At 47.8% G+C, this 26488-nt stretch overlaps 1 protein-coding gene across 10 annotated transcripts in view; it reads left to right on the top strand.

The window, feature by feature from the left end:
• The window catches only part of AKAP13 (A-kinase anchoring protein 13), a 337945-nt gene that overhangs the window by 162687 nt on the left and 148770 nt on the right, over positions 1 to 26488 (top strand). For all 10 annotated transcript variants that reach the window (XM_030317452.2, XM_030317451.2, XM_030317446.1 and 7 more), the window contains exons 6-8: positions 13742 to 13940; positions 16550 to 19625; positions 23558 to 23691. In XM_030317452.2, the coding sequence (XP_030173312.1) occupies positions 13742 to 13940; positions 16550 to 19625; positions 23558 to 23691 (3409 nt within the window). The remainder of the gene's footprint in view (positions 1 to 13741; positions 13941 to 16549; positions 19626 to 23557; positions 23692 to 26488) is intronic.

Raw genomic sequence — 26488 nt, 5'->3', positions numbered from 1 at the left:
TCTCATCCAACTCAGAGTAAATCCCAGTTGGTGCCACGGTCCACAAAGCCCCATGAGATCTGAACCCCGTACAACTCTGAGACCTCATTCCCATTGCTTTCTCTGCACGGGCCAGCTGGTTGCTGCCTCGGGCTCCCTGCGCTCGGCTGTCCCCTCTGCCTTCTACATGTTGTCCCAGCAACTCTGTATGCTGGCTCTTTCATAGGATTCACATCTGTTGTCCTGTGTCTCCTCTTTCTGGTCCTCCTCCGTTCACTCTCTGTCTCAAAAATGAATACACAGTAAAAAAGAGTCACTCTCTTTCCCCCCCCCCCCCCCCCAGGTAAGAGAGAGTGTGAGCAGGGGAGGGGCAGAGAGAGAGGAAAACACAGAACCCAAAGCAGGCTCTAGGCTCTGAGCTGTCAGCACAGAGCCTGACGTGGGGCTTGAACCCATGAACCGTGAGATCATGACCTGAGCCGAAGTCGGATGCTTCACCAACTGAGCCACCCAGGCGTCCCCGGATGCTTTTAATTTTATAAAAATAATAATAATAAACACCAGTTAGGATTGAACTTTTAAAATACTCTTGAATATTGTGGAGTTAGTGTTCCGCTTTGCCCAGGCCTATGTGGAGTATACCTCGGGAGAAAGGGACACTCGCTCAGTGCATCTGTAACTGGTTCCACGTTCCGTGTCCCCGTCTGTGCCGTGACTTTTCTCTCTCTGGCTTGTCTGACTCGCCAGGGTCTGTAGATGGTGGGAATATAAAACGTGGTTCCTGGCAGTCTGCAGGGATCTCTCTTGTAACCCACTGCGTTCAGGGTGAGGCAGGCCTGTCTCAGAGCTGATTGGCCCGTTCTTTGTCGCCCACTAGTCTGTGATGAGTTCAAGTATGGAGTGGAGAGAGTGTATTTAAGAACTTTTAAGGTAATTTGACAGTCATTTTGTATCTATTGAATCTAATAAGAGCTCTGAGCTTCAGTTTTGCATCTTGTAAATTTCACTTTTTTTCTAGTAATTCATTTTTAGAATTTTTGCTTCTGTAACAAATTGGAAATTTTTTTTAAAAATCTGGTCCTTGTTAGTTTGAGAAGCTGTCCTTCAACCCATCTAACAACTTACTGCACAGTGCTGTGCACAGGGAGAGCAGATAGACGTATGTTTCTGCACAGTGTTCAGCACATTAGAGAACAGAGACCTGAAAAAAGTCACATCTAGTCTGTGAAAGAAACCTTGTCTGTTTATTTTGACACATGTTATTTGTCTAACTGCTTCCAAATAAGATTAATCCATTTCAACAATGAATTACGAAAAATGCTGAATCAGGGCAATGCATCATATAAAAATACACAAGCTCATTGGGAGCTTACTGGACTTGTTAAGTATTAGTTCTTTTCTTAAACGTTAATGAAAGTAACCTTATATAAAGTTAAGGGAACTTCATGTCTGAAGAGTCCTGCCCAGACTAATGAGTAAGAATGTTTTCTCTTTTTCCTGAGCTGGAAAAAACTAGTTTACACAGTGATGATTTCATTGTGATTCAAGTTACCCATGTTTATAAGTAGAACAACTCACTTTGTCTATAGAATTATGGCAACTTTGCCATTGGAAGCTTGTTAATTAGCTGGTTTTAATGGTCACCCTTACACTAGAGTTACAGATTCATGTTTGGGTCTTAATCTTTCGGTTATATTGAGTTTCAAATGCTTTTCAAAAAGAAGACTGGAAGAAATAGACTGCTTTCCTTGCCCTCTGTTGTGATTAGATTATTTAAATGGGTAAACATCTAGGGTTGCTGTTTGATTTTGTTCTGTCTGTTTGCTTCATGAGAAAGCTAAAGAAACTGAACATTTTAAAGATGTATTCTCTCTCTCCGAGTGGTTGGATACTGGACTTTTCTTCCTGCTCTGTTTTTTATCATCAGTTTCAAATTATTTTATCCAGTTCTGTTATTCTTTCCAAGTTTCAGATTATTTTGTAAGCATTTCTCTTTCCCCAGCCCGGAATTTGGTTTTAGTCACAGCGATAACGGTCTCCCTCTCGAGAGAATCCTCACGTGCCTGTGTGTCTCTTTTCACTAAGTACACTTTGTATGAGGAGGCTAGTAAGTAGTTATGAAGCCAGTAACTGTCATGGAATAGACAAAGAATCCTGTGTTCTGCGAGAGAGCAACCCAGCTTTATAGAAATAGAAATCCAAGTAATCCTTTTTTTTTTTATTAAAAAAAATATTTTTTTTTAGTATTTATTTATTTATTTTTGAGAGAGAGGGAAACAGAGGATCTGCAGTGGGCTCCGTGCTGTCAGCAGAGAGTCTGATGTGGAGCTTGAACTCAGGACCTATGAGATGGCCTCAGCCAAAGTTAGACACTCAACCGGCTGAGCCACCCAGGGGCCTCACAAGTAATACTTAAATAGCAATCTCTTTGTCCTCTCTTAGGAGGTGACCTCAGTCATCTGGGGAGGGAGAGGGTAGAAAAAAGAGAAAGTGCATTGCTGAGTGAGTTGGGATTGGTCAGTCTGGGTTTCTTAGATGAGGATCCATTTGAAGTGCCTGGTGTTGGTCTGGGGATGAATTTAGTATTCCTGTGTCAGAGTCCAGACTCAGGCTTATTTCTCTGTGTTCCCTTGCCTTAGCTCTCAGGGACACTTGCACTATGCGGCCTCTGTCCTCGGACTTAGGCCAAAAGCAAGAATGGTAATGAAGAGGGAGAGTTAGCATTTATTTTTTTTTAACAGTTAAGTTAGACATAATATTATTCATAATGCCACCACCAATAAGACAGATTTCTTTCATTATCAGATATTACCTCCCACATTGCATTGTTGTTTTAAACAATTGCAGCAGATTTTCTGTTTTGTGTTCTGGTATTTTTACTTTTTCCTACTCTTATCTATTTCTGTGGTCTTTATAATTATTTTTGGGGCCCTTTGAAATACTCTGTCTTGAGTATTTAACCCATTTACCTAGTGTTGAATGTTAGTTTTAACATTTAAAAAATCCGAAGCTAAGTAATGAATGCGGCAAAGAACCTCATTTGTACCTGTTAATTCTTCTGTTAACTTATTTCTATAAGGTAAATGACGAGGAATGCTATAATTAGGTCAAAGGATACAATACTTACAGCTTCAGTGTTTATGTCAGTCTTGCCAGCCTTAACTTACTCTTTTTAAAATGAACTTGCATCTGTAGGTTACTTTAATGTGGTATTTTGCAGCTTTGGCTGTACATCTGATTATACATTAGAATCTCCTGGAGAGCTTTAAAAAATACTGACGCCTGAGGGCCACCTCTAGAGATTTCTGTTTAATTGGTGTTAAGCGTGATCTGGAAATCAGGATTTTAATTTTTTTTTTTTCAACGTTTTTTTATTTATTTTTGGGACAGAGAGAGACAGAGCATGAGCGGGGGAGGGGCAGAGAGAGAGGGAGACACAGAATCGGAAACAGGCTCCAGGCTCCGAGCCATCAGCCCAGAGCCCGACGCGGGGCTCGAACTCACGGAGTGCGAGATCGTGACCTGGCTGAAGTCGGACGCTTAACCGACTGCGCCACCCAGGCGCCCCTGGAAATCAGGATTTTAAAAAAGCTCCTCCAGGTAACTGTAAGATGCAGTTGAGATTAAGAACTTTGCCTTAGTGGGAAAACTAGACTTCACATTACACCTGAAAATTAATTCCTGAGAGTTATTTGAATCAGGTTGGTGCCTTAAATATGATTAAATAAGGGGTATCAACAACTAAGGTCGACCACATCAGTAAATATTTAGATGTCCGTCTAGTAGAAATTTGACGTAACTTTAGGGGCGCCTGGGTGGCTCAGTTGGTTAAGCGTCCAACTTTGGCTCAGGTCATGATTACACGGTTTGTGGGTTCGAGCCCCATGTTGTGCTCTGGGCTGACAGCTCAGAGCCTGGAGCCTGCTTCGGATTCTGTGTCTACCTTGCTCTCTGCCCCTCCCCCTGCTCATGCCCTTTCTCTTCTGTCTCTCAAAAATGAATAAACGTTAAAAAAATTTTTTTAATTAGAAGAAAACTTTGACTTAACTTTAATTGTTACTTATTCTGTGAATGTTGGTGTGTTAGATACTTTTGCAAATGTAATTAGCAACACGGTAAGATATTAAAAATTATTTTTTTTAAGATCCTGGAAGCAGTGCAGTAATGTGAGACTAGAAAATGCAGAACATCGGCTGTTGGAGGATCAAGGTGTTCCAGAAGTCATGGAGCCCTGGAGTTAGAACCCAAGTAGCCTGTCTGAATGTAGAGAGAAAAATGACCATGGAAGCCGTGGGCCATGAATCTCATGCCCCTAACACATGTGTACACCCCCAAAACGTAACCCTCCAAAGAGGGTATGTTAGAAATACCTCGTGTGTTTCACGGGTCTGCATTTTCTAGTGCGAAACAGGCAGCAGAGGCGGTTTTGTGTGGTGGTTAGAACACCAGCCCTGGGTCTGGCCCTGTGACTCACTAGCTGCGAGGCAGGTCATTGAATTTCTCACACCTTCGGTTTCCTCATCTGCAAATTGGGGTGATAGCTTCCTTCACAGCATAGTTGGAAGAATAAATGAGGCGATGTGATGTAAATAAAACTCATAGTTCAGTGTTTCGTACGTTGTTAAACCGTTAACAAACGCAGCTGTAAAAGGAAGTGACTAGGGTGTGTACCCCTCCTTTGTGGAAGGAAATAGAAACTATTATTAACTAATGTAATACTAAGTGTATCTCTGATCCTTAGAACAACTCTGTAAGAAAGCTGATATTATTGTCACTTTTTTGTAAACAGATGAAAAAGCTTTGGCTCCGAGAAGCTTAAATAATCTGTCTTGGACCAGACAATGATAAAAAGGGGTTTCTAATTTTTTTTTTAATGTTTATTTATTTTTGAGACAGAGCGAGAGACAAGAGTACAAGTAGGGGAGAGGCAGAGAGAGAGAGGCAGACACAGAATCTGAAGCAGACTCTAGGGTCTGCTGTCAGCCAGAGCCTGATGCGGGGCTCGAACTCACGAACGGTGAGATCGTGACCTGAGCCGAAGTCTGACACTTAACTGGCCGAACCACCCAGGAGCCCCAGGGGGGTTGTAGTCCGACCTTAGCGCCCTGCTTTTTCATATGCTCCTGTGATCTCGCCTCCAGGGAAACCTAAATTCAATGTAATTAGATGAATTTGTGGTGATTCGTTATGGCAAGCAGAACAGTTTTTCCCCTTAGGGAATGGTAGGTGCCAGTTAGTATCAGTTTTGTGACAAATGTGGTGAACAATTTAGTGTGTCCTTTTTAAAAAGGAGATTGAGAGGCTCGGTTGTCAGAGTTGACATGTCTTTCATCTGAGAGGAATGTGCTCGCTTCGAAGATTGCTGGGCGGCGAGCCCCTGGGCCGGACCGTTCCCTGCACCTTGCATGCTGCTCGCCGGGCACCCGAGCTGCGTGTGCTGTTGAGTAACTCGGCAGAACTTTCTACCACCGGAGGAATGCCTGTGTGGTGGACGGCACTGGGCCCGGAATGGACGTTCTTTGGATTTGTCGAAGACCTTCTTCCCCTCCAGGTCTCTCCTCTGCCTTCCAGTGACCCTCCATGTGTCCTGCTGTGGCATCTGGCGAGGGCTTCCCGTCAAGAGCGACCCCTTGCACGAGAGCGGCGCGGCATCAGATCGCGGGAGAGCACAGGCTCTGGGTCTGTCCACCCGGGATTCGCATCCGTTCCTCCAGCCTTTGTAGGGAGTGCTGCGTCAGGAGAGCACCACCTGTGTGCCAGGCACTGTTAGAGAGTTTGCTTCCTGTCCCCTTTTGCTGCTGCAGCCCCCGTGCGGAAGGCCCGTTAGGGGCTCCTTCCAGAGTGTGGCGCTCGCTCAGAGAGGCCAGGTCTGTCGCCCAGGCTCTCCCTTCTCCAAGTGGCAGCGTGTGTCGCTGGAAGCCAGGTGTATCGAACTGCTGAAGGATGTGGTGTGGCTCGCGCGAGCGAGCTGGTATTTCTGAGTCTCCACATCCTCTCCTCTGAACTGGGAGTAGCGCTTCGTGGAAGGATTCACACGAGGATTAAACAGTATACGCACCTGCCCATTTCTCAGTAGATACCCAAATAATATTCGTTTCCTCCCTGCCTTAACTAAGAATTGCCGCCCCTGCCTTTTTGTAGGTTAATGTTTTAAATCACCCTCTTATTTGAAAACTCTTGAACCATAGAAAAGATGGCAAGAGCGGAACAATGAGCTCCTGTATGCTTTTCACCTAAACGCACATTTGTGATGCTTGCTTTATCGGTGGGATCGTATATATACGATCTTGCTGAACTCTTGAGAATGAGTTGCAGACCGGTCCCACTATTCCTAAGTGTTTCAGCATATTTTTTTTTTATTTTTATTTTTTTACATTTATTTATTTTTGAGAAACAGTGAGACATAGCGTGAGCGGGGGGAGGGGCAGAGAGAGAAGGAGACACAGAATCCGAAGCAGGATCCAGGCTCCAAGCTGTCAGCACAGAGACTGACGTGGTGCTCGAACCCAAAAACCAGAAGATCATGACCTGAGCCGAAGTCAGACGCCCAACCGACTGAGCCACCCAGGCGCCCACATCATATTCTTATCACAGTGCACTTATCATTAATAGAACATTAATACGATCTCGTATGGGCTTTAGGTTCCCTTTTCGCCAGCTGCCCAGTAGTATCCTCATAGCAGTGGTCTCCCCCTGACCTTGGACATGCGCTGGGGCTAGTTCCTTGCCAAGTTCACCTTCTGAGCCATTTCTGCCGCTACATGGGCTTTACCGGAGTTGCTTCTTTAGGGGGTCTCGCCCTTCACAGAGAGCAAGTTCTCCATGATCTCAAACCGTTGGTAAGCATCGTGAGCAAAACAGAGGAATATTGGTACCCCGCCCTGGAGTGAAATCCGCGCATCTGTTTGAGTACCTGCAGTGTGTCAAGAGAGTGAGCAGGGTAGCAAGGCCCCGCCAGCCAGGAGCAGTGTGGTCCTTGTCCTTGGTTGGATGACAGATGAGTAAAGAGAGCATGGCGGTGCAGCGCCCCGGGGCTTTCGGTGCCTGGTGAGAGACTGCCCTGGGGGGTCGTACTAGAAACTCAGGGTGAAATGCGGGGTGCCTGGGAGTGGCTGGGAGCAGTATAAATTGCCTCATGAGAGGATGATTGAAAGTTTCAAGGTCACCGTGGTGTTGGCCTCTCTGTCTTGAAGGCTGTTCTGGGGTCTGGCTGAATGTGACAGTCTAAGAAATTTTTAAGAGACCTCAATACTGTCTGGTGGAGTAGGAATGAAGCGTCTCCATGCTGCGTAATTGGCACCATTAGTAGTGACAGTACCCCTTTCTTCAGAGGGGTGGTGTCCTCCCTGGGAGGAGAAAGGACCTGGGGAGAGACTGCCACCCACAGCATTGACACGTTCTCATCTGTACAACGCTCATTTGGAAGCAACAACAACAAAACATCCCAGCTGAGACTGTGGTGCCTATTAATTCCCCAGTAGAAGCAACCAGAATTGCAAGTAAACTTGTGGGTGTGCTTTTCTGTCTTGCCAGACTTGATTTGGTTGCAGTAAAATCTTTGTGTTTCTAAGGTAAGGTTATCTTTTCTAAGGTAAACTTTAGATACTCAGGCATAGTCCCCTCTGTGGAAGAACTACAAAGCCGAGGGACAACGTAATTACGAACTGTGACCCAGAGAGGGCTTCTAATCAAGAGAGAAGGCTGGGCAGCTGATCTCCAAGTCCATAGGAGACTAAACAAGGAAAATGGCTGTGAAATGGGAAATGTGGTAGTTTTACATAAAGGAATTCTGTACTTTGGGGATTACAGAACATTTAGCTATGCCCCATGTTCTCACTGGGGAGGTGGGGAGAGGGGGAAGGTGGATGGAGAGAGAGCAGGGCTTTGACTTTCCTTCCCTGGGCTGGCCCCATCACCAGCCAGCAATTCTTTCTCTGCAGATGGTTTTATTTGACGATTTTCAGCTACTTAAAAGTTTGAACACTGTGTGTTAGCAATTTTTGTTGAAGTATACCAAGCAATAGCCACAATCTGCCGAGGCGCCTTGCAGCTCAGTCCTTGGCCTCGGAGCTGCTGTCTTCACATGCACCTGCTGCCCATTCGCTTCAGGGACATGGGTGACGGGTGGATGTTATCATTCATCAGAGCATGCTGTGGAAACCGATGAGGTTTGAACAGGTCACTTGACCATTTCGCTACCACTGCCATATGCAAAAGGGTGTTTGGCTATATTTATACCCTGTGTTAATCTCTCTCTCTCTTTTTTTTTTTAACTTTTAACATTTATTTATTTTTGAGAGAGGGGGAGGGGCAGAGAGAGGGAGACACAGAATCTGAAGCAGGCTCCAGGCTCTGAGCTGTCAGCACAGAGCCCGATGCGGGGCTCGAACTCACGGGCTGTGAGATCATGACCTGAGCTGAAGTCAGACGCTCAACTGACTGAGCCCCAGGCGCCCCTGTTAATAATCTCTTTTATGGTGTACATTGTTCTGGCTGTGAAATCGGATACATTCTGATCAGCACTGCTACAATGTCATGTCATAATTCACTCAAGTTTTTTCCTTCCTAGTGATGCATAAAGTAACGACACCTTTACAAGAAGTAGCATTGTAATTTTGATGAAACATGGTATGTTTAGTGCATGAGATGCCACACTTGCAAGTGTAAAACTCCTAGTTCTTTCTTGCTTTCTCACTTCCGTGGAAGGGACCATACCTCCAGTGAGCCAGACTGTGGCTGTGTAGGAGCGCTCCATGGTTGACCGTAGTCTGTGTGTTTGCACGTGTCCTGGAGAAGAGCTGCCATATTTATCTGGTGGCCCTGGCATCCAGTGGGATGCCTGCTGCTTAGTGGGTGTTGAGCAAATGTTTCCTTGAACGGTCTTTGAGAATTCCATTGTGAAGCAAGACCATAAAAACAAAGCTCTAGCTGGGAGTACTTAGAAAAAAGAAGGTAACTTAATTCAAGAGAAAATAATAAGTTGTGCCAGAAAGGGAGAGTTCTCTTAGGTCGTTACGTGAAGCAGCCATTATCGGCACTTCTAGATACGTAATGATGTAGACACTGAACGCGGGTGTGACCGACGTTAGAGCAGTTAGGAGGAGGAGGGGGCCGGCTGCGTTCAAGTGTTAGGGAGGCGGCACGTGGTGAGCTAAATACCCCCCTTCAGTGCTGGGGAGTCTGTTTGTGATGCCTCATCCGTCCCGGATCCCTCATCACTCTTCTGCGTACATGGCTGTCTGTTTTGTGATCCTGTTGTTGGAAGAGCGTGGATTTTCTGTAACATAGCCCCAGAATGTTAGGCCAGATTTATGTGTGTTACTAAGCCAGTGCCTTAACATGGACACGTTGCAGCTGTCATGCCAGCGAAGCTCGTGTCGCAGAGCGGAACGAGACAGTTGTCACTCTGGCGTTCATAGCTGAGCAGCCTTGGTCGTGAAGTTGGGTGGCTTTCTGCTTTATATCCACACGGTGCACGTGGGGTGCTGCTCCGTAGAATGCTTAAGAGGAGAAGGGAAAGCCTAGGCGATGGGGGCATACACCGTGCCTGCTTCCCTCCCAGCAGACAGGCGATAATGGGAAGGCACAGCAAAACTTTGGGGCGGGAGGAGACCTCACTGTTGCCTTAAGATGATTCTGTTGGGTAGATTTGGGGAGCGGTAGCGGGTGTAGGGCAGCTGGCCTGTAACAAGAGTGACTGCAAGAGTCCAGGTGACTCGGGGCCCGTAGGAAGTGAAGTAAGGCGCCGAATGGGAAAGCCAGAACCAGCAGGATGTTCTGAAGAAGGTAAGTGGTGTTACTAGGGATGACCACTGTTCATTCATGGAAATCAGTCGGGTTGCTGCCGCCTTGGGGGGGGATGGGGAAACATGAAACTGAGTTTTGACATCAGAGAATGCCCACCGCACATTCTGGCGAAGACATGGAAGTCGGTGGAAGTGTGGGACAGGAACGCGGACTTTGCAGCTGGAGAGAGATTTGGGAGGTGGGGTGGGGCTGTGGGAAAGGAGGAAAGGAAGTGGGAGAGGGTAGGAAGCTGATGTGTGCTGTGCTCACATCCACCATGTGAGGAGGAGGAGAGAGAGCCAGAGAAAACCGGAGGAAAATAGGATGGTTCTTTATGAACGTCCAGAGAGAATGAAGTTCAGAAGAATCCAGTCGCTATTTTAAAAGTCTGCAAAACTTGAGGGTGACGGGGACAGAGAAAAGCCACCGGATTTGGTATTTTCTTATCAGTGGACACCCGTGACCGTGAGGTTTTAGTGGCCAGTGGAGTGAGGGGGAGCCAAATTGCAGAGCCTTGAAACGTTTGGGTGACTGGTGCCAAGGCGGGGGTGGGAGGACAAAGTGGGTCAGTGAGTTGACAGCAGTGTTTCTCAAAGTCAGCACGACTGCCAGTCTGGGCCTGGTCATCCCTCGTGGGGAGCTGTCCTGTGCATTGCAGAACCTCCCCCCACCCACCCACCCAAGGTGTGACCACCAGAAAATGTCTCCACTGTCAGATGCCCCCCAGGCTCCAGATTCCTCGGTGAGATCTGGTCTTCAGGGCGGAGTGCAGATTTATGCTGCTGCTTCTTGACCCAGCAGGGCCCCAGTAACCCCTTCTGCTGCCACCGCCCCTCTGTCTCCTGCTGGTGGTTTAACCGCACTGGTAGGCAGGCGGGAAGGAGCTGGTCCAGAAGTGGGTGGAAAACAGCAGGCAGCCGGGGGAGCATTACCCCGTCAGGTACTGAGGGAGGGCAGGCGGAACAGAGCAAACACAATGTTGGGAAGGGGCGTCTTTGACGCTGGGGGGTGGTGGGCAGAGCCATCTGTTAGTGGATGTAGATGGTTTTAGCTCCCTTTAGGTAGTCTCAAGCTTCTAAGATGGGCAGAAAGGTCACCCAAGAGTGAAGTAGACAAGGTTAAGGCTGGGCCTTTGACGAAATTATAGAAAGTTTCACTAACACACAAGTGAGTAAGAGCATTAACAGACCAGCAACGAGTCCTGGCTCAATAGGGGATTTGAGAAAATTTGTTAAAAACATGAATTAAAATCTTGGGGAAGACAACTTAAAACCCAGCCACTGTGACACTATTTTCATTTGTGCATTTTACTGCCTAGACTTACAGTTTTATGCTTTTTATTTTGCTTATTTCACTGAATGTTGTAGATTTCAGTGTTACTGAACTATTATTTCAGTTATTTGTGATGGCTACGTAATAGTCCAGAGATCAGTTTATCAAATAGCCCTCTCATTACTGACCAGGGGTTGTCCAGTTTTTAATACTATTATACCTAAAGTTGCAGTAAATGTTCTTATGCCTGGAGTTTTGCCACATTTTATTAGTGGGTTCGGTAAAAATTTTGTATGATGCTGAACACAGAGCACAGAATGTATTGGCTTAAAATGCCTCCTCAGTGAGGTGTTCCTGTCCCACCACACTGCTTTATTTTTCTCCATAGCACTTGCTGTCTTCCAGAATACCAGTTGTTTTATTTAATCTGGCTGTTCTTGTCTCCCTTGCTAAGTATAGAAGTTCCAGCAGGGTAAGGATTTTGGTTTGTATCACCAGCACCTGGAATGCTTCCTGGCACACAGATACTTGCTGAACGGTGGGCTTGACCCAGACCTGCAGGCACGATGGGTTTGGAAGGGTGTCAGCACCAGGTGTTCCCAGAAGTCAATGGGAGAGTAATTGCAGTGACTGGTCTTTGGTACCTAGACAGACTAGGAAGCAACACAAATTCACAGGGACAGTGAGTCGGGAGATGGAAGGGTTATTGGCACCTGGGGGGGGGGACTGTGGCAACGGAAGCACCTTCCTCTGGAAGGAGAGCCTGGGAATGGTAGAAGGTAAATAGTCTGTGGTTACAGATGGCAGTTTCTCAAGGTTTAGACAGTAGAAAGGAAACAGTTCGAGAGTTAATAGTGGCAAGGTTGGTGGAGAATTCCATTTTGCTGGGAATGGAGTGCGTCACTTTTTAATTGCCCCTGCCTCGGCAAACAGTCCTCTCTTCTTAGTGGATTATGCTTGGTTCACGCTGGGATGGGGTCTGTAAATCAGGTTTTGTTTTCAGAGGTCTTTTCTTAGTGGAGTATGGCTGTAGGAGGTAATCTGAGTAATCAGCTATGCTACCGATTCTGTCAGACAGTTAACCAGAGTTAGCGACAATGGGAACCCAAATTGAGCTTCAAAACTCCGTTTACAGAGAAGTCACGCCCCTTTATTTGGTATAGCTGATTGGTCACTTTGTCGAGTCATTCAGTTGAACCTTTAAGTGACTATCTTATAAGTGGAATTGACCCTTGAACAGTCCATTGTTGGCGCAGGGGTGCGAACCCTCTGTGCAATCAAAAATCGAATGTAAGTATAGACTCCCCAAAAACCTAATAGCCTACTGTTGCTCGGAAGCCTTACCAATAACATAAACAGCCAGTTAATGTAAACTTTGTATGCTACATGCATTACGCACTGTAATCTTCTAGTAAAGGAGCCCAGAGAAAAGAAGATGTTACCGAGAAAGTCTTAAGGAAGAGAAAATACGTTTATAGAACTGTACTGTATTTCTGGGGAGAAAAATCTGTGTGTAAATGGACCCGTGCAGTTCAAACCCCCGTTGCCCAAGAAGAGTCAACTGTACTTTTCTTTTTGAGGTCACTTCACTCAGAGTAGAGCGACCTGGTAAGCACATAAGGATTTAGCCGAGTGTATGCCAAGTTCATTTTAAACAACTGCTGGGGTGTCACTCCTGAGTATGGACATTACAGTGGTTTTCTTTTGGAACAGCCTTCATTGTTACTCAGCCAGCATACAATTATTCACTTGTGGGCTTTCTTATATAACATATTGTTAGTTTCAAATTCCAGTTATTATCTGGTGAGTTGTTAATGACAGACAGGTGTGATTTAGTAAATAAAACACTGCAGAGAGGGAGTCGTGTGTCATCCCTCCCATTTGTCCGTGGGTGGCATGTCTGTTTCTTCTTCATGCTTCATTCTTAATTCTTCCATTTTAAAACAGAACGATCTCAAACGTAGCCTTCCTCCTCCTTCCAGAATCTCTGGGGTACTTTACCAGTCTCCTGGTTCATAAAGAGAATTTATGTTTTGAGGCCTTTCCCAGAAATGCTTTTTTTACACACCTGTGCCTTTGTCGGCCTTATTTCATTTATAACGATACTAGTTGAGCAAGGTTGTTTGTTTTCCAAATGAAAAAAATTTGAACTTGGAGTTCTTAGAACCAAGTGGTTTCCTAATTGTATTGACAAGAATAGCGTATATGGCATCCAGTCGTGGTCTGTATGGTTGACTTTGAGAGTTGTCAACAAAAGTTGGAGTGCCCTTGCGTGGGTTGTACTGATTACTTCTTCCCTTCCCAGTATAGTCGCTGCAGTTAACGTGTGGTGTAACCCAATTTGAGAGAAATGCGTAATAAGCCTTGCTTCTAGTGAAAACCAGGCTAAGACCATCCTCCTCACATTTCCTCATTAAGTTGGCTGTTAGCATAATATTAACTATTTTAAGCTCCCAGACCTCTCTTTATCTTGATCAAAACATCATTGTTTAGGAGGAATCCTGCAGTTCTCATTTAATCCATTTGTGACCTCTTCTGAGGAGGATGGAGCAGTTAGCTAGGGCCATGCCTGAATCCCTGGGGAAGTGCCCAAACCAGACTTCTGCTGCAGGTCCCCCAGAGCAGCCGGGTAAGAGCAGAGGGCTGGCGCTGAGCCGCCGGGAGCAGAACGTACGTGTGTTAACCAGCGGTTGCCTGCTTCCAGGGAGAACGCCGGAGAACCAGACTCCTGGAGCCGTCTGTCCTATGAGATACCTTACGGAGACTGTTCTGTGAGGCACCATCGAGAGCTGGACGTCTATACGTTAACCTCTGAGTCCGAAGCGCACCATGAACCCCCATTTCCTGGAGACCGTTGCACTGGACACATATTTAAACTTAGGAACATCCAACAGCAGCTAATGGTAAGGAAGAAAATGTCCATTTTCAGGCTTTTGTGCCCTCACTCTTTCCCCCAGTGAACCTTGCTATAATTGGAGCCTAAAAATGCTCTCCTCGCAGATTGTGAAACCCCTTAGGGCAGTTTTAGTGGTGTTGGATGTTACCACTTACAGATAGGGGGCGGCAGCAGGAGGCCGCGGGCAGTTTTCTTTCTTTTTTTCTTTTTTGCCATGTTTTTGAAATAATGAAAGATACACGTACACACTGCAGATGCAGAAACATACGCAACAACTAGAACTCCGTTTTCCTGGCATCAAGGGAAATTCGTCTGTTTATAAATTTGTCAGTTTAGCTTTATAAAACTGAGCAAAACAGTTCCTGAGATGGTTGCTATACTCAGAAATAAAGCCTCACAACTAGTCCAGTGAGCGATGATAATGTTACTATATTTAAATTGATAGTTGGATGGTAAAAAGATCACTAAAAAAATAAAGATTTTATAATCCACTCAAGCCTTCAAGATAAAGTTGTTGCCAGACCTAAAAACATTACAGACTCCCTGGTAGCATTTATTATGCATAATATAAACGTCATATGGGTACATGTCTCTTGGCCATAACATCTGAAGGCTAAGTTTACATAATTTTTCCACCCAGTTTATTTCAGAGCTGATATGATTTGGAGAAAGCTTGACAGTAATTTCATTTAAGGTTGTCTAGGGTCAACTCAGTACCGGAGGCCTCTTTGGGAGCAGGCATTATTTTTGAGGTCAGCAGGCCAAGACACCCCACAGCAGGGCTGTGTGATGGGCCTGCCTTTCCCTTTCTGAATCGTGCACGCCCAGAACAGGCATCATTTTGTTTTGCTCTGAACGGACTGCTGAGTCCGATTTTCCTTTAGAGCTCTTCTTACTGGGTGAACGACGGTCCACTTGAAAATCTCAGCTTGCAGGTGCCAAAGTTACTGTCTCGTATGGGAATGCTTGACAGGAAACTATGAGAAATGAAAACTCGGAGAGGATACATGCTGTTAGGAGCTTTTAAAGTTGTTTGCGAAACACCACTTGTTTCTGGAACGTTCACCCTTTATTAAATGTAATGACTTGCTTTCATAATTTTTAGGGGACGGTTACATTCTCAGCAACAGTGGAAGCAAATTAATTTGAACACTCTAAGCAGCATAGCGCAAAAGCTTTTACTGAAAATCCACTTTTTGCTGGGGGGTTGGGGGGGAGGGCGGTACTCTCTTACTAGAAAGACTTTAGTGAGCATACCGCATGTTACACTTGCACGTGGAAATTTCTACAATAGGCCCGGTTAGTAGACAGGACTAGTGTGATGTAGGAGAACTGTTAAGTGCTTACTGAGAGAGTAAATGAACCAGAGAGGGCACAGTAGATCTGTGTGAGACCATTGCAGTAGGTCAGACAGTGGGGAAGAGCGAAGCCAGATGTCTTACAAATAGTTTCTATGTGTTGAACAAATAGTAGTATTGTAAGAATTCCTGAAACCGTGGTATATAAAAGGCAAACCAACCCCAAAGATGAGCTGTGTTTTTCTCCATTTTTCCTAAGCCTTGTCTAAAAGTACATTTGAATTTTGCATGCTTATAACCTTAAATTAACTCTAGGCTTTATTTATTTTTTCCAACATTGTATTGTAAATCTGTATTTCAGATTTCACTGTGGTCTTCATAGTTCACATTTATGTAACAGCTTGGCATCTGTCATCAGGTTGAACGACTGTGATTTTTTTTTAACCATTCCCGTATAGTTGGTTATATCTGTTTGTGTTTTTTAAAATACTGCAAAGTTGCAAAATGTAATTTTGAGATGACCTACAATATCATCAAGCCACAGTACTTTCTAAGAATAATCAAGAATTTGGTATTATGGGGAACCTGGGTGGTTCAGTCAGTTGAACATTCGACTTCAGCTCAGGTCACGATCTCATGGTTCATGAGTTTGAGCCCCGCATTGGGCTGTCTGCACAGAGCCTGCTTCAGATCCTCTGTCCCCTTCTCTTTACCCCTCATCCTGCGCATGAGCGTGCGTGCACGCTCTCAAAAATAAACATGGAAAAAAGTTTTTTAAAGAATTGGTTATTATTAGTTTGATATGTTCCTGTTTAATGTTTGGTACTAGATAACAGAGGAACTGCTTTTTTTTTTTTTTTAAGTAAAAGAATATTCCCTATCTACTTAAAAAAATTTTTTTTAAGTTTATTTTGAGAGTGGCGAGGGGCAGAGAGAGGTGGAGACAGAGTTTTAGGGCTCCACACTGAACGTGGTCATGGGGCCTGATCTCAAAAACCGTGAGATTGTGACCTGAGTCGAAATCAAGAGTCAGACACTTTCTGGACTGAGCCATCCAGGCGCCCCTCTCCCATCAACCTTTCCAGAATGAGTTCATAAAACTTAGGAAATAGTCATCTTGTATATTCTTGGCCATTTTTATCTTTCCAGTGGATATGCAGCTGCAAGAGAAAATGTGTTTGTATCTATTTAGATCAGCTTACCATGTGATCATAGGGCTGGAAAGGCAATGAGCGGTCTCCGGCAGGAGTTTTGCGTATAGGTGTCAGTGCCCTCTTCCCAGGGACCGTTCTTAAAAGTATCTTTCATTTCCTCCTAGAAAACAAACCTTAAGCAGATGGACAATCCCATGCCCTTAATGGTGACAGCACAGGATCCTTCAGGTGTGCCCGCTGCTCAGGATACAGACAGCCAGTGTCTCTGCTGTGCATCAGCCCCCAGGGACGGCCAGCAGCGCCCTCTTCCCGAAGACACCGCAAGCTCTCCGTGCTGTCCAGGGAGCACTGCCGGGGGGATTGCAAGTTCCTGCGATTTGTCAGGTGTGGCTAAGGAGGAGCACACAGACTGTTCCTGCGGGAGGAGGACTGCAGGCGTGGAGAGAAAAGGGGAAGAGGTGGAGGCAGCACGCGCTTCGGACTGCAGAGCCGCATCTGGGCCCAGCCACTGCCTGCAGAGTGTGCCCGATTGTGGAGGAAAGGGTGCAGGGGGCGTCCCCTGCTGTGGACTCAGAAACGGAGAAACTGGAACAGAATCTGCCACACTGGCCGCGGACCAGGAGTCTCCAGGCGCCGGCGACCACGTCCCGCAGGGAGACGTGGCCATGCAGCCGGGCACCGCTGCCATTCGGCATCTGTCTGGAGGGGAGCTTGCAGTCGGCGTCCCAGCGACTGCTGGGGACCCAAAATGTGATCTCGGGAACACAGACACCCCCACCCAGAAGAACGTGCTCGAAGCTGGGGGGAGCACGGGCGAAGAGGTTGCCAGCTCTGGTGTCAGCACGGCTGGAGCCTGTGATGGAAGAGCCCCGAGGAAGCCTGCAGGTGAAGCCGGCGCTCCTCACGGCGTGCCTGCCACTGCTTCCCTGGAGGCTTCCAGACCTGTCGAGTGTTCACCTGCAGGCAGTAACGGAGAAGCCTCCACCGTCAAAACTGCAGAGACTGAAACTTCGCGAGGTTGTGAGGGGGGCGCTGGGGTTCCACCAAATCCGAGCCCCCCAGTACTTGCAGCTGCAGCGGAAGACACGCCTGCCGATGGGTTTGAGCCCTGTGCTCCCTTGGCAGGCACAAGTGTGCCAGCATCGCCCTCTGGCCTAACCTTTCCTGGGCCCCAAAAAGACACGGCAAACCAGGAGCCCGAAACGGATTCACCTCCCATCCAAAGCCCAAACGGCGAATCACCCCTCTGTCCCCCCGCTGGAGGTGGCAAGCCGTGTGCTGTCTCCACACGGCAGCAGGACATGGTGACTTCTGGTGGTGTGTTGGCTGCGGAACGCTGTGATGACATAGTTACCCGGCCTGAAAGCCCCCCAGGACTGCCCCCCACGCAGCCTCCACCCCCTGCCGCCTGCTCTGAAGGTCCACGGGCTAGCCCGGCCGCCCCCGGCCCTGTGCGAGATACCCAGGAACATGTGGCATTTTGTCGTCTTGAAGTTTCGGATACGAAGGGCCAAGGAGGAGATTTGAAATTAGAAACCAGCTCAACAGATACGCTCGGGGCGCGTCCGCACGCTGCTGCCCTCGGAGGCGAGAAGGAGCTGGTGCCGGACCAGGCAGTGACATCAGACAGGGCTTTTTCTCTGGCAGGCGGTTCAGGCAGTGAATCAGTAACCAAAGATGACGCGCTTTCTCTTGTCCCCTCCCAGAAAGAAAAGGGAACAGCAGCTCCTGGACTGCACACGGCTCCAGACGGTAGAGATGGCCCGGGCGGAGATGCGAACGAGCCCCTAGACGACGGCGCCGCAGGCCTGCCCGTGCCCTCCGCCGCTCTCCAGCTTCAGCCCAGCATGGGGAATACCAGTCCCACGGCACTTGGCGAGGAACAAGGGGGACCCTGCCTCTCAGCAGCCCCCGAAGTTCCGAATCTCGAGGGCGGCGCGGACTCTTCTCTGCTGCCTGCGGGGAAGGCCACTGTGGCCTCCAGTTCCATTTTGACTGAAGAAGGGAAAAATCTGGTGCTTCCAGAAAGCTCTGAAGCTCAGGGACAGGGTGGCAGGGATAAAGCAGTGACTTGTTCCCCTGTTAAGGAAGACACGCTTTCCTTGGGAACGCTTCAGGAAGAGCGGAGAACACCACCTCCCGGACCGGAGGCGCAGGGACTCCGTGGAGAGCCCGGCTCCGCTGGCTGTGGCGAGGACAGAGCCCTGGAGCACGGCAACACGCTGGACACGCCCTCGGCCTGCCTTGATGCAGAAACTCAGCAAAACAAGGAAGTGGCCCCACCAGTCTCGCCACCGACTGAAGGTGGGGCTGCACAGAGCCTGGTGCCGCCGGGAGCCGGGCTGGCTGCAGCCCCACGCCAGGAAGCCCTGGGTGCAGAGCAGGGCAGCTCGGCTCCCTCGCCAGGGCTCTTACCAGATGGGGCTGAGGCTCAGCCTTGCAGTCGAGCTTTTGCTCTGGATGCTGGAGTGCAAAACCTTAACTCCCAGGGAATAAACCCTGCTTGTGAGGTGAACGGAAAGGCGGCCTTGGATGTCGCCGTGGCTAACGCTTTACCAGGCACCGTTGGGGCCGGGAGACAGGCCGCATCACACAACACACAAGACCTCCCGCTTCCAAAAGCCTCGTTGAGCCAGGAGGAGAATATGATCCTGGGGTCGCCAGGAGCTTTACCAGACAGAGGAGTGACTGACCCACAGGGCGCTGCGACTCCAGAGTTGCTCCCTCTCGGTTGGAAGGAAGCGGACCACGGCAGCAGCTTGGGCAGCTCCGGGGAGGCACAGGTGGACACCCAGGCACATCACATCCTACGGCAGCCTGTTGCCACAGAGGTCCCCCTGGAGGCTGGGCTCCCACGTACTGGTGACCAGGCCCCAGGCGGGGAAAGGAGCGCTCCCCCTCTGCCCTGTGCTGTGCATCTGCCCGAGAGCGCCGACTCCATCGAGGAGGCCGCGAGTCGCATTGTGGAGGCCGTCCTAGATCAAGTCAAGGCCTCGGGAGCACTCCTCACTGGGCGGGGGACCAGTCACATGTCACTGTCCAGTCCTCCAGAGTCAGGCCCGGTGACCGAGCGGCCAGTGAGTGCTTCTGCAGGGAACGTGATCGCTTTTGTGCCTGGGCAGACCCCACAAACGGGCAGTGTTCGTGAAGAAGCCCCTGGCAGCCTCGCAGGGTGTTCGGCTGAAAGCGGGGAGCTGGAGAAGATGAATCTGCCTGCTGATGGACCTGAGCCGGCAACAGGTAAGCAGAGCAGAATACAAAAGTCCCAGCTTGTGGAACAGATTCCCTGAAGAGTCTCTGAGACGTGCTGGCAAAAAGTGGGCGTCTCTGTGGTTTTAGAAGCGTCTTTCATTCATTGGGTACATTGCCAGGTTCACAGCAACCACCCCCCCCCCCCGCCCCGCCCGCCATCAGGACAGGCACGTCAGCACGGGGTTGGACAGATTTTGCTTCCTGTATTGCAGACTCCTGGCTTGTTTGATTAAGCCTGTCACACCAGGGCAGTGGGAGTTTTGTTCACCGAGAAAATTGTCTAGCGTGCAGGTGCTTTGCCATGATAAAGGAATTTAGCAGATGTTTTTATCCATGTGGCTTAGTCCTTTTCTCTAGAACTGTGAAAAAGCAGTGCTGCAAAAACATGTTTTGCTTACAAGCCCAGAGCACTTTTCTTCCCCTGTCGTCCTGGTCCGTGTCCTGAGCAAATAGAGTCAGGGTGGTTTCGTGAAACAGCTGTAAGTGTCGTTCTGTGCGCGTGACCCCACGTCCAAAATGGTGGCATTAGGTCATTGGGGAGGGGTGGGGGAGGGGAGCGGAGAGAACGCCCTCCCTTTCCTGCCCGCGGAGCCGACTTCCAGCTCCACTGCCTCTTGCTCTCGGGCAGCAGTCTGGGAGTGCAGGCCCCCGCGCAGCGCAGGGCATGGGATGCAGGATGTCCGCCCGAGTGCGCTGAGCCGCCGTCACAGGGCACACGTCGTGTCTGCTTATCTGGGTGAAGCAGCTGTTCCGAGCAGATTGCTCGCACAGCAGCCTGTCCCATCTGTGGGTAACCATGTCCAGAGAGAGCAGACAGAAACCGCTGTTGCTCAGTGGAAATAAATGACGTGAATAAAACTTCTTGGGGGTTGAGGCTGAAGCCGAACCAGAGTCCCAACGTGGTGCAGCCGTTAAAGGTCAGTTCGATTCGCACTTTGATGCCACCACCTGTTCCCAGGTGTGGACCGAGGACCCACCTCCATGCTCGCCCCCAGGCTGCAGAGGTAAGAAGGAGCCTGATTTGTTTTTGTGGTTTGTTTTTGCTGTTTTTTCCAATTTTTGAAAATCGGGTTAAGTGTGGTAGGTGTTAAGAGGGTGGGGGTGGGGTGTGTAGAGAAACAAACAGACACAGCAAGAGGTTGCTTAGGAAAGAGAGTAACCTCAGCCCCGTGGGCATTCTCCCCGATGAGGGGTCTTTAACCATTTATAATCTTTCTTCCCCCCATGGAAGGCTTTAAGAAACCCGAAGCAGTGTGTTTTTGGTGAGGTGAGGTTTTTAGTTCTATTCATGTTTTGGATTGTCAGTGATAGAAATTTGTTGGCCGCTGGCTCAGAGTTTAAATGAAAAGGTCTCTAATTTTTAAAATAAGATACAACAACAAGTCTATTTTGGGGGCCCTGGCAGGTTGACATTTCAGAAGAATAGGGAGTGGCTGTAAGCTGATGCCGGGCTGTGTTCTCTTCATTCGGGCGCTATGTCTTTGGCCACACAGGCTGGAATTATTTGTTTTTCTGGCTCAGCAGTCAGAATTTAACCCAAGCAACTGCAAATTATGTGAAGTTTGTGTCTGTAACACCCAGAGAGAAGAGGTAGAAACCAGGGGAAATTTCAGACTTTGATTTTCGGTGGTACGTAGCAATGGTATAGACGCTAAGAGATGATTTTTAAGATTTTGAGGTTTCAGGAAGGAAAATGAGCTGAAGTTTCAGCAGTGTGTCTGCGTTTACAGTTGGTTGTTATGTGTGGGCGAGTTGTTCTGCTCCCAGGAGGAGTCATATGTGTTCAAGGCTCATGATCTTATATTGCAGAGTAGCCAGTCATGAAGAAGTAAGTGCTTTCTTTGGGGCGGGGGGAATGCCAGGATCAGGGAAAGTCCCTGGTCACATTGCCCTGGAGACAAAGCACCTGAGTGTGATCTCAGCCAAAGGGTATTTTCTGGGAAGTTTACATTCCTGGATTTACACATACTCTTTTATGAGTGAAGAGACTTTGGTTCAACTGTTGATTTGGAACAAGCCACATGGCTTTGGCCTCTGTTTTTATATGCTGCTGCAGATAAAGCCAAATAGAAATTAAGATGAGAAAACATGAAAGTTCTGGTTAGAGACAGGGGATGTGGCCCCTCACCCGAGTGCATTGATCACAGTGGTTTGGGAAGTTAGTTGTACTTGACTGAGCCAGGCCAGGCCCGTAGAAATTCCCAGCACCCCTGTGTCTCAGTAATCACTGTTCACCGTTGTGATTGGTCGCTGCTTGCCAAGGTCCATATTTTCACTAGACGGGTATAGGATGGTAAGGTTGTGTCAAAAATAACAGCCCCCAAATAAATAAAAGTCATCAACCACCAGAAGAAAAAATGACTCTTACTTAGAAATGTTTTGATTAGGGAGTCCTTCTTGAGGGGATTGCCTACTCCAGTTGTTTTCACTTTATTTACATTTTCTGAAATGTAAGGTAGAGTTTGATTCTTTGGGCAAGGAAACTTGTTTTTGCCCACTTTTAAATTGCTAGTAAGATTGTATAATTATAAACGGGGGCAAAGGAAGAATTTATAAATGTTCATTAATAGGAATGTCACATTCCTAAATCTGAAGTAGATCTTTGGGCACATCATAATGTGTATTAGAATAAAATCTTAGTAGGATTTATTCTTTGGTGAAAGAAACTCTTCTGCCCTTTGATGTAGGGAACATTTTTTTTTTCCACCGGAGCAGTGGCATGACTAGATGAAAACCAGCCACAGAAAAATTTCCACATGAAATTGAGGTGATAGTTCTATTTTTATCTGTATTGTCAAGGTGAATTTTTACCCTTCAGTTAACAATGTCAAAGCATGAATTTGCCTCAGACGTTCATTTTATCAGTTCCTTCCTGTATTTGCTTGACCATGTGGTGGTCAGGTAACAAAAACCATGACAGCTTGGTCTGGTGAACATAATTCTAAAGAAAATGTATAAAAACATTTTCTTTACAAAAAGGAATTCCAGGGCTCCTGGAGGCTCATGTGGTTGAGCGCCTGACTCCTGGTTTCAGCTCAGGTCATGAGCCCCGCGTCGGGCTCCGTGCTGAGCATGGAGCCTGCTTGGGATTCTCTCTCTGTCCCTCCCTCCCCCTCTCCCCCCTCTCCCCCACACTCTCAAAAATAAAATGAAATTAAAAAGAAAAAAAAAAAAGGAATTCGTTGGGGCACCCTGGCTGGCTTGGGTGGAGCATGCAACTCTTGATCTCAGTGTCATGAGTTCAAGCCCCACGTTGGGTGTGGAGATTACTTAAAAATAAAAATCTTAAAAAAAAAAAAAAAAAAAGTGGCGGGGAGAGAGAATTCCTTGTTTGTGATTATGTTTTGGTTTAGGGAGAAATAAAATTAAAACAAAATGTAATTTACCAGAACACTTCAGTCTTGTCCCTTGCAGTGATGGATAGATGAGAGTGTGCAAGTATGTTTTTAAAGAAAGTCAGACCCTTCTTAAAGGCTTTATCTCATTCCCAGCAGGTCTTTCCTCTTTGTGCTGTGCAAACATAAACATCTTGGTCTCTTTGATGGTGATCAAGATGGACTACCTGGCTGTAGCTATTAATCTGTTTCCTTGAAGCTTGTGAATGTCCTTTTCCACATGCAGTCAGTACATACTCGAGATCTGTGAGGAGAAGCCCATAGTGAAAATGGAAGTTGAGTAGACGTCGAACTGGATGTCGCCTTAGCCGCAAACCCCTACAGAGGCCAGGGGAAAACCGAACAACCCTGTGATAAAGGACTAGCTCAGCGCGGGGTCCGAAATGACACCAGCTCCACTTGAATACTTCCCGGTGTAACGCAAAAGCAAACAAAACACGTGAAGCCTGCAGCGAGTTGTGTAAACAGTAAGACAACGGGATTTGATTTTTCAGATGTGCTTTGTAACCCCCTTCTTCTCTTCAGAAATGCCAGACCTGAAAGCTGCCGACGAAGTGGATTTGCGGAGTAATGGGAGGACGGGCGTGGCCTCTGCAGAGGTGGCCGTGGGAGACGTGGCCACCACAGCAGAGATGAAACCAGGCCGAAAGACCCAGGCGGTAAGTGGCATTAAGTCTGTGTAAGCACAAAATGTGTTTAGCTTGGTCTGTTGTGTCTGATTTATAGCCTTTTGTTTGTTTGGGCAACGCTTGTATTTTTTTAAACAACGGTATTTCCCACTTTTCTCTTGTTCCATCACGTATAAATGTGGGTGTGTTGCTGCAGTTCAGCTTTCGTAGACCGTGGGCGCCGCACCGTGTAGCTGTGGGGAGTGGGCCCTTCTCCGTGGGTCCCTTGGCGATGGTAACCAACAAGATTTTCCCTGAGCACAGGACTTTGGCTTGTCATCACGTTGAACATGTCACAAAATGAGAATTCCCACAGAACGGGCTCTAGTAACCCTTCTTAAACCTGATTCTTCTTTCTTGGTACAGAAAACTGAGAGCAAAAATGAGATTTTAACTTCCAGTTCTCTACTAGCTGTCTAAAATGTGTAGCAGGTCATTTTTAGCGACCAAAAAAATAAATCGGTTCAGTAGTTTTTTTCATAGCAGCTTTATTGAGCTATAATTCCCGTACCATAAAATCCACCCGCACAGGTACACGGCTTCGTCGTTTTCAGTATGTTTCAGAGCTGTGCAGCGGTGACCACGGTCCGCGGTAGCGGCCCAGCACCACCAGCCCGTCCCGCCCCACCCTCCGGGGGTCCCTCGTCTCCCGCCTGTTGCTGTGCGTCTGCCCATTCTAGAACCTCACGTACGTGGAATAACACGGAACGCTGAGCTCTTTGACAACTGGCTTCTCTGACTCAGCTTCCTGTTTCAAGGTTGAACCGTGTTGTCACATCGATGAGTATTTTGTTTCTTCTCATTGCCAACTCCCACTCCGTCCTATGGATGTTCCACATCTTGTGCTTGTCTCCACTTCTCGGCTGTCGTGGATGATACTGCCCGGAACGTTTGTGTACGAGTTTGTGTGGATGTATGTTTTCATGTGCCCAGTAGCGGATTTGCTGCATCACTGGTAATCCGACGTTTAATATTCAGTGAGTGTTCAGAAATGTTTTTCTTCAGGGTCTTGAGCTTCTTTCTGTTTTTGTTTAAAGCTATTAACTTAAAACGAGGGAACAAACTTGTTGAGAGAAACCGTGCTCTAAACCTTAGAGTCCCTACTGGTTAATTAATTTTTTTGTAATGTTTATTTATTTTTTGAGAGAGAGAGAGAAAGAAAGAGCACGAGTGGTGGAGGGGCAGAGAGAGAGGGAGACACAGAATCTGAAGCAGGCCCTGGGCTCTGAGGTGTCCGCACAGATCCCGACGTGGGGCTTGAACTCACTGACCGAGATCATGACCTGAGCCACGTTACTGGACTAAATCATATTTCCCCTCAGAAAACCCATCATCTTTGTCTAGACGTGACAGTCCCCGTCTCTGCTCTTCACAGAGGTCTAAATGGTGTTTTTCCTTAGAGTTACCCCAGCAGGTAAACAGCACACTGTACCCTCCCAGACTATTTCAAGTGTATGAGCCGTGATAAACAAGCTTCATTTTATTGGAGTACGGGGTAGGGAGGTGCAGACTCTTCTAGCCCACTCCCTTTTACAGATAATATTCGTGACTAATGCCTGGGCGGCTGCTTGTAGAGCAGGCATTATTCAGACCGATGCTGCTCTTGCCCCTAGGGAAAGAAGAGAGAACACACCCTGCATGGGTACACGTGTGTCTTTGTTTCCAGAAGCCCCTAAAACAGGGAAGGAACAAACTCACATCCTTGAATTCAAATGCCCGTCTCGGTCTTCCGTGTGAACACAGTAGTGACGACCGTCATGGAAGACAGCTTGCTGCTCGCCCACACTCTGCCCTCCCGTGCAGCCGGCTCTGTCCTCGTTGTATCTTGTCTGTTAGAAAGGAGGAAACAAAATGTTCCTTTTTTTTTTTTTTTAACTTCCTCCTCCCGTCCTCCTCTCCTCCCGTCCTCCTCTCCTCCCGTCCTCCTCTCCTCCCGTCCTCCTCTCCTCCCGTCCTCCTCTCCTCCCGTCCTCCTCTCCTCCCGTCCTCCTCTCCTCCCGTCCTCCTCTCCTCCCGTCCTCCTCTCCTCCCGTCCTCCTCTCCTCCCGTCCTCCTCTCCTCCTCTCCTCCCGTCCTCCTCTCCTCCCGTCCTCCTCTCCTCCCCTCTCGTTTTTCCTCTGGTTTTAAGAGTTGAGAGAGGGCATACTCCTCTGGTTGGTCAGCATGTCTCATTTTCCAGATAAGAGACTAAGGACCTCCGAGAGGTCTCATGCCCAGCACAAGGTTGGACCCAGCCAGAATAAGAGCAAGGAGTGTGATTTCCAACCCAGGACCTCGACATCAGGGTGGCCTCCCAGCTGACTGTCCCAGGCTCTACGACCAGCAACTTCCGAGGGGCATCCGTAGGTCAGAAGCACGTAATGTGTGTGCTGCCTGGGAACACCTCGGCCTCGTGTGCCATCTGCCTCCACTGCGTACAGTTGGAGAAAGCGTATGTTAACGGATCTTCAGGTCTGGAAGGTTTTCAGGTCGAGTAAGTGTGTTCCGAGCAGTGTGGGAATGAGGTGACATCTGACCGCTTGGCTCTCTTCACTGTTGCTCTGCAGCGCGGGCCCTGTTTGCCGTGACTTGGTAGGATAGAGCGTGAACACACACTTCAGTTTTGCCTGTGTCTCCTTTTCTCTTTTTTTCTGCCATTTAACTCTTCATATACTACGTTCACTGTGTAGGTTTTCAGTGAGTCAGGAGGGACGTCCACAAGGGTTTTGGTTTTTGTTTTTGTTTTTTCAAAAAAGATCGTATTTTAAGGCTTTGGGGGACAGGCAGTGTCACGCTAGTCAACTTTGCT

The sequence above is a fragment of the Lynx canadensis genome, chromosome B3 (assembly GCF_007474595.2).
Source record: "Lynx canadensis isolate LIC74 chromosome B3, mLynCan4.pri.v2, whole genome shotgun sequence".
Taxonomy (NCBI): Eukaryota; Metazoa; Chordata; class Mammalia; order Carnivora; family Felidae; genus Lynx; species Lynx canadensis.
The sequence above is the reverse complement of the archived record's forward strand: the minus strand, read 5'-3'. Positions and strand labels throughout refer to the sequence as shown.